At 42.6% G+C, this 8193-nt stretch overlaps 1 protein-coding gene and 1 long non-coding RNA gene across 3 annotated transcripts; both read left to right on the top strand.

The window, feature by feature from the left end:
* The first annotated feature begins 3969 nt into the window (after positions 1-3969).
* On the top strand, positions 3970-6135 carry LOC146428205 (C-X-C chemokine receptor type 3-like). Its single transcript, XM_085079914.1, has one exon. The coding sequence runs from the start codon at positions 4505-4507 to the stop codon at positions 5609-5611; it is 1107 nt and encodes a 368-aa protein (XP_084936040.1). The 5' UTR covers positions 3970-4504; the 3' UTR covers positions 5612-6135.
* Positions 6136-6229: 94 nt separating this feature from the next.
* On the top strand, positions 6230-8180 carry LOC146428204 (uncharacterized). 2 transcript variants are annotated; one of them, XR_014856147.1, is made up of 4 exons: positions 6230-7629; positions 7666-7830; positions 7964-8091; positions 8160-8180. It is a non-coding gene; the product is annotated as an uncharacterized LOC146428204 (long non-coding RNA). The 2 variants fall into 2 exon arrangements; XR_014856148.1 differs by having other exon boundaries at positions 6230-7572; positions 7674-7830; positions 7964-8174.
* The last annotated feature ends 13 nt before the right edge of the window (positions 8181-8193 follow it).

Genomic DNA, 8193 nt, shown 5'->3' with positions numbered 1-8193 from the left:
TTCTCTTTTTTTAGGGTTTCTGTGTTTTTTGGGGTTGGGCTGGTTTTTTGGGGCTGGGTATATTTATATAGATTTATTTTATTTCTTTTATTTTAACCACTTACATAACTTTCTTTTATTTTAACCGCTTTATAGAACGTTGTCTTTATTTTATTTTAACCGCTTCATATAACCTTATTTTAGTTCTCTTTATTTTATTTTAACCATTGATTTTATTTATTTTATTTTAACCACTTTATAGAACTATTTTATTTATTTATTTTATTATTTTATTATTTTATTTTATTTTATTTTTTTTATTTTTATTTTTATTTTATTTGAACCACTCAGGTTCTGCCTGCTCGCCCAGGCAATAAAATCCATATCGGGCCACTTGTGGGGTTTTTCCTCACGAATGACACCAAAATCTCTGTGTGTTTGGGTTAGAAAATTGCAGTTGGATTGGCAGAAATACAGGAGAGGTGAAAATTTGAGTTCTGGGGTTAAACTCTGAGTTAAACCCTCCTGGAATCCTGGAGAGATGAAAATGTCTCCCCAGTTTTGGGGAGAGCTCTGGGTGGGATTTTTTGTGCAGAGGATTTTTAGGATGCCCCAAAGCCCTGCTGGAGTTTCTTCCCCAGTTTTGGGGAACAGCTCTGGTTGGGATTTCTGTGCAGGAGATTTTTAGGATGCCCTAAAGCCCCACTGGAACTCCCTGCCTAGTTTTGGGGAGGCTCTGAGTAGGATTTCTGCACCTCCTTCACTCAGAGGATTTTTGGGGAGTCCCAAGGCCCTGCTGGAGCTCCCTGCCTGATTTTGGGGACAGCTCTGGGTGGGATTTCTGCGCAGAGGATTTTTAGGATGTCCCAAAACCCCATTAGAGCTCCTTCCCCAGTTTTGGGGAACAGCTCTGGGTGAGATTTCTGTGCAGGATATTTTTGGGGAGCCCCAAGGAGCTCCCTGCCAGTTTTGGGGAGGCTCTGAGTAGGATTTCTGTGCAGAGGATTTTTAGGATGCCCTAAAGCCCCACTGGAGCTCCCTGCTTGGTTCTGGGGAGAGATCTGGGTGGGATTTTTGTGCCTCACTCACTCAGAGGATTTTTGGGGAGCCCCGGGAGCTCCCTGCCAGTTTTGGGGAACACCTCTGGTTGGGATTTCTGTGCAGAGGATTTTTAGGATGCCCTAAAGCCTCACTGGAGCTTCTTCCCCAGTTTTGGGGAACAGCTCTGAGTAGGATTTCTGCGCAGAGGATTTTTGGGGACCCCAAGGAGCTCCTTCCCAGTTTTGGGGACACCTCTGAGCAGAATTTCTGCACAGGATATTTTTGGGGACCCTGCAGAGCTCCTCCCCGTTCTGGGTTGGCTCTGCTCTGCTGTGCTTCCTGTGTTCCTCCCCGAGCTGTGAGCACACAGTTTTTGGGGCTCCTCTCAGTTTTTGGGGTTTGCAGCAGCCAAGGTTCCTCTGCAGCACACCTGAGCTCAGGTAAGTCCAGTTCCCATCCGAACTCATCCCCAGTTTGCACAGAAATACCAAATATTGGTGATTTTGGGGTGTTTGTTCAGCTGCAGGTGTTCGGGTGTTCTGGCTTTGAACAGAAATTGGGGTTTCTGCACTCATTTCTGTGCAAAAAACCCCAAATTTAGTGACTGAGCAGCACCAGCAGCTTCAGGGGTAAATTACCTGGCGAGTTGTGTAATTAGCAAAAAGAACAATTAGCAAAATCGGGGTTTTTTGTATTAGCAAAAAACCAAATAGGGGCTTGGCTTTGTTTTTTCCATCCCAGAGCAGCTGAAATAATCCAAATAATAATAAATAATCTAAATAATCACAAATAATCCAAATAATCTGATGGAAGGAGATGCTCGTGGTACACAAATTCCAAATATCCATCTTTAATCCTCATTATCAGGGGGATTTTCCATTATTTCCTGTTTATGTTGTGGCATTTTTGGGTATTTTCAGTTGGTTAAATTTGGGGAGATTGTTTGGCAGTGGTGCTTGAGAATCAGAAAAAAACCACCAGAACTGACCAGAGTTCGGAGCCTCAACCCCGGGTTTATAATAATTTAATAATTTAATAATTTATTAATTTAATAATGTAATAATGTAATAATTTAATAATTTTAGTAATTTAATGAATTCCCAATCCAGGAGCTTGGGGGGACTTTTGTTTGTCTGGGAAGAATTTGGGAAGGATTTTGGGGAGGATTTTGGGAAGAATTTGGGCAGGATTTGGGGAGAATTTGGGGAGGATTTGGGGAAGGATTTGGGAATGATTTGGGGAGAATTTGGGAAGAATTTGGGGAGGATTTGGGGAGGATTTGGGGAGGATTTTGGGAAGGATTTTGGGGAGGATTGGGGAATGATTTGGGAAGGAATTTGGGGAGGATTTGGGGAAGAATTTGGGAAGGATTTGGGGAATGATTTGGGGAGGATTTGCGAAGGATTTGGGGAAGAATTTGGGGAGGATTTGGGGAAGAATTTGGGGAAGGATTTGGGGAATGATTTGGGGAGGATTTGGGGAAGAATTTGGGGAAGAATGTGGGAAAGATTTGGGAAGAATGTGGGAAGGATTTGGGGAGGATTTGGGGAGGATTTGGGAAACAATTTGGGGAGGAATTTGGGAATGATTTGGGGGATTTACCTGGGGAGAAGAAGGGAGGATTTTCCCCTCCCCAGGTGCAGCTCTGAGCCCAAAACTCCGAAATAAAGAACATTTCAGCTCCTAAATTCCCCTCTCAGCCACCATTTGATGTTCATCTCCCTCTGTGTTTACACACCCTTTGCTACTTGGTGCAAACCCAGATAACTTCTGATTTTCTAGATTTTTCTCCTCAAACCAAAACCTTTTTTTTTTTTTTTTAAAATTTTTTTTTTTTGCCTCCTTTCTCACGTTCCACTTCCCTGAGGTGGTTCTGCTCTCAGCAGATCAACAGCTCTCGGCAGGAAGTGTGAATTCAGCATTTCCTTCGGAAAGTTCCACCAACCTTCGCTGGTTTGGTGTTTTCAGCGCCTCAGTTTTGGGGGCTTTGTGCTCATTTTGGAGGTGACTTTTGAATTCCTCACTGGGGCTGCTTTATTGGATTGATTGGATTGATTTGATTTATTGGATTGATTGATTGATTGGATTTATTGGATTGATGTATTGATTGGATTTTTGTAACGATTTGATTGATTTATTTGATTTATTGGATTGATTGGATTGATTTGATTTATTGGATTGATTTGATTGATTTATTTGATTTTTGTAATGATTTGATTTATTTGATTTATTGGATTTATTGGATTGATTTGATTTGTTTGATTTTTGTAATGATTTGATTTATTTGATTTATTAGATTGATTTGATTTATTGGATTTATTTGATTTTTGTCACAATTTGATTTGATTGATTTGATTGCTTTGATTGATTTGATTTTTGTCACGATTTGGTTTATTTCCTCACATTTCTGTTCGATAGGAGCTGCAGAGGAAAAGTTGCTCAGAGCTCCTGAACCCCAAAATTCCCAGCTTTTGGTGCAGTTTGTGACCTGGATCAGAATCCTCTTTCCCCTATTTCAGACACAAAATCCAATTGTTTTTTTAACAGCGAGTTAAAACCCAGCAGGGAAGGTTTGGGGTGAGAAAAATAAAAATTCCCTTTTGTCCCTTTCCATCATCGCCTCTGGTACTGCAGAGATGATTTTAATTTTTTAAAAAATTATTATTTTAATGCCAGTAAAGACTCTGTTTACTGTGAGAACTCTCTTTTTTTTGTGTTTTAAATTATTTTTTTTTCCTTTATAGGAACTCTGCTTCAAATCCAAACCCCCCAAGGCTCTGCCCCACAGAGAGAGTTTTTAAATGCCAGTAAAGGCTCTGTTTGCAGTGAAAACTCAAATATTTGTGTTTGAAATGATTTCTTTTTTTCCTTTCTAGGGACTCTGCTTTCCATCTGAACCCCACAAGGCTCTGCAGCACTCTGGGGTGAAACTCTGAGCATCACTTTGGGATCAAACTCTGAGCATCAAACTCTGAGCATCTCTGGGGTGAAACTCTGAGCATCTTTGGGATCAAACTCTGAGAATCTCTGGGATGAAACTCTGAGCAGCTCTGGGATCAAACTCAGCATTTTTGGGATGAAACTCTGAGTATTTTTGGGATCAAACTCTGAGCACCTTTGGGATGAAACTCTGAGCATCTCTGGGGTGAAACTCTGAGCATCTCTGGGGTGAAACTCTGAGCATTTTTGGGATGAAACTCTGAGTATCTTTGGGGTGAAACTGAGCATCTCTGGGATCAAACTCAGCATCTTTGGGGTGAAACTCTGAGCATTTTTGGGATCAAACTCTGAGCATCTTTGGGATGAAACTCTGAGCAGCTCTGGGATGAAACTCTGAGCATTTTTGGGATCAAACTCTGAGCATCTTTGGGATGAAACTCTGAGCATCAAACTCTGAGCATTTTTGGGATCAAACTCTGAGCATCTCTGGGATGAATCTTTTCCTCTCGCCCACCTGGGACGAAGCAGAACTCGAGGAGTGAGGATGAGCTCAGCTTTCCCTTCATGCTGGATGTGCTGCTGGCCAGCAGGAGCCATGGCAGGGCTGGGGACAAACTGCAGTGGGACAAACTGCAGCGGGACAAACTGCAGCGGGACAAACTCCAGCTCAGAGCCCGGTTTGGGGACAGAACTCCTGAATTCCTGGCTGGCTGTCACCTCCAGCACGGTGCTGGCCCTGGGGCTGCTGGGGAACGCCCTGTCCCTGCCCCTGCTGTCCTGTAGGACCAAAGCCCTGTCCCCTTCCTCCCTGCTGCTGCTGCAGCTGGCCCTGCTGGACACGCTGCTGCTGGCCGTGCTGCCCCTCCACGTCCACTCCATGTCCCGTGGGGACAGCTGGAGCTTTGGGGACACGGCCTGCAGGGTGACAGGGACTGTGTTCCAGCTGCACAGCTGGCTCGGCGTGGCTCTGCTGGGCTGCCTGGCTCTGCACCTCTACCTCGCCTCGCTGCATCCCTTCATCTCCATCCAGCTCAGGACGTCCCATTACTGCCTGCTGGCCGCAGGGCTGTGGCTGGTGGCCCTGGGTGGCACCGTGCCGCTCGTCCCCCTCAGCACGGGGGTGAGGGAGGGCACAGCCTGCCTGGGGAACCTCCCCGCTCACCCCACAGCCCCCCAGGCCGTGCTGGCGCTGATTTGGGGGTTTTTGGGGCCTTTTTCCCTCGTTTTTATGGGATTCCCGCTGGCAGCCTGGAGGATTTGCCGGGCTGGACGGAGAGCTGGCAGGAGGAAAACCCTGAGGACCATCATCATCCTCACGGGGATCTGTGCCCTGTGCTTCCTGCCCCACGGCCTGGGCCAGCTGCTGCAGCTCCTGCTGGCAACAGGCCTGATCCCACAGGAGCCATTCCTGAACCTCGTCCCCAAAATCCAGAGGGTCACCTCAGGCCTGGGCAGCCTCAGCTGCTGCCTCAACCCCGTGCTGTACCAGTTCTGGGCCTCCAGGAGGAGGTGGCACTGGCACTGTCCCTTCAGGCTCAGGGCGAAGTCCCAAAAGGTGTTCACCATCTGCGACCGCAATTTTGGGGATCCTTCCTGGGGCTGCCAGCCAGGCCAGAAACGGGGGAAAAATCCTAATTTTGGAATCGGCTGAGCAACTTCAGGTGCACAGCAGGGTTGAGTTATCAGGTTATTTCTTGAAAAACAAGCTGGAGAAACTGTTTTTGTTTTTTTTTTTTCCATGTGGTGGTTGTTAAAGCAGCTGGGATTTCTGATTTTGGTGAGAAAATCAGGATTTCTGATTTTGGTCAGAAAACTGGGATAATCCTGAGGGGAGCCAGAGCCTTGGATGGTGATGTTTTGGGGTCATTCTGTCTGATTTTGGGCTCATTCTGTTGGATTTTAAGCTCATTCTGTCAAATTTTGGGCTCATTCTGTTGGATTTTGGGCTCATTCTGTCGGATTTTGGGCTCTTTCTGTTGAATTTTGGGCTCCTCTTGTTGAATTTTGGGCTCATTGTGTCAGATTTTGGGGTTAGGAGAAGCCAGGGCTGCTTCCCATAGCCCAGGGAAGGGTGATCTGAAATCCCAAATGAAAAAGAAATAGAAATTTAGAAATAGAAAGGAGCAGATCCCAAATAAAAAAAAATGAATAAAAATTTAGAAATAGAAAGGAGCAGATCCCAAATTAAAAGATAGAAATTTAGAAATGAGTAGATCCCAAATAAAAAAGAAACAGAAATTTAGAAATAGAAAGGAGCAGATCTCAAATTAAAAAATCAATAAAAATTTAGAACTAGAAAGGAGCAGATCCCAAATAAAAAATGAATAAAAATTTAGAACTAGAAAGGAGCAGATCCCAAATAAAAAATGAATAAAAATTTAGAAATAGAAAGGAGCAGATCCCAAATTAAAAAATCAATGGAAATTTAGAAAGGAGCAGATCCCAAATAAAAAATAAATAATAGAAATTTAGAAATAGAAAGGAGCAGATCCCAAATAAAAAATTAATAAAAATTTAGAAATAGAAAGGAGCAGATCCCAAATAAAAAATCAATAAAAATTTAGAAATAGAAAGGAGCAGATCCCAAATAAAAAATCAATAAAAATTTAGAAATAGAAAGGAGCAGATCCCAAATAAAAAAGAAATAGAAATTTAGAAAGGAGCAGATCCCAACTAAAAAATCAATAAAAATTTAGAAATAGAAAGGAGCAGATCCCAAATAAAAAAATGGATAAAAATTTAGAAATAAAGGAGCAGATCCCAGGATTTACCAGTGGTGGTAAACCAGCTGCTCTCCCCACAGCCCTGAATGCTCCTCAAAAATATCAAGAGATTTTTTTTCCAAAAAAAAAAAGATCTTCTGGGGATATAAACACAATATCTTTTTGGGGATATAAACCCAATTCTCTGCCCTTTCCTCACCCTTTTTCCTGCATTACCAAACCCCAGGTGGTTTCTGAGAACTGTTCTCCCTCCCCCTGTGAAATGGGAGACTCGAGAGGATTGATTTTGTTTTTTTATTCAGCAGGAAACCACAGGCTGAGCTCAGAACTCGCTGAGTTTCCTGCAGAGGATGTGGGGTTTGGCTCAGCTCTGATCCTTCCAACCCCAAAAACCCCAAAAGGGCACCAGGAGGGGCAGCAGCTGAGAGCAGCAGCAGCAGCAGCAGGGATTAATCATCCTAAAATTAGGATTTGAATTCCCAAATGGAGCCTAAAGTCAGGATTTGAATTCCTAAATGCAGCTTAAAATCAAGTTTTGAATTCCCAAATGCAGCCTAAAATCAGGATTTGGGAATTCCCAAATGCAGCCTTAAAATCAAGATTTGAATTCCTAAATGCAGCCAAAAATCAGGATTTGAATTCCTAAATGCAGCCAAAAATCAGGATTTGAATTCCATCAGGATTTGAATTCTCAAATGAAGTCTAAAATCAGGATTTGGATTCCCAAATGCAGTCTAAAATCAAGTTTTGAATTCCCAAATGCAGCCTAAAAATCAAGATTTGGGAATTCCCAAATGCAGCCTTAAAATCAAGATTTGAATTCCTAAATGCAGCCAAAAATCAGGATTTGAATTCCATCAGGATTTGAATTCCTAAATGCAGCCTAAAAGTCAAGATTTGAATTCCCAAATGCAGCCGAAAATCAGGATTTGAATTCCTAATTGTAGTCTAAAAATCAGGATTCGGGAATTCCCAAATGCAGCCTTAAAGTCAAGATTTGAATTCCCAAATGCAGCCTAAAATCAGGATTTGAATTCCATCAGGATTTGAATTCTCAAATGCAGTCTAAAAATCAGGATTTGGGAATTCCCAAATGCAGCTTAAAATCAGGATTTGAATTCCATCAGGATTTGAATTCCCAAATGAAGTCTAAAATCAAGATTTGAATTCCTAAATGTAGTCTTAAAATCAAGATTTGAAATCCTAAATGTAGTCTTAAAATCAGGATTTGAATTCCCAAACACAGCCTAAAATCAGGATTTGGGAATTCCTAAATGCAGCCTCAAAATCAGGATTTGAATTCCATCAGGATTTGAATTCCCAAATGCAGCTTAAAATCAAGTTTTGAATTCCCAAATGCAGCCAAAAATCAGGATTTGGGAATTCCCAAATGCAGCCTTAAAATCAAGTTTTGAATTCCTAAATGTAGCCTAAAATCAGGATTTGGAAATTCCCAAATGCAGCCTAAAAATCAAGATTTGAATTCCCAAATGCAGCTGAAGAGCCTTCT

This window comes from Lichenostomus cassidix, chromosome 21 (genome assembly GCF_008360975.1).
Source record: "Lichenostomus cassidix isolate B80296 chromosome 21, HeHo_3.0, whole genome shotgun sequence".
NCBI lineage: Eukaryota > Metazoa > Chordata > Aves > Passeriformes > Meliphagidae > Lichenostomus > Lichenostomus cassidix.
The sequence above is the reverse complement of the archived record's forward strand: the minus strand, read 5'-3'. Positions and strand labels throughout refer to the sequence as shown.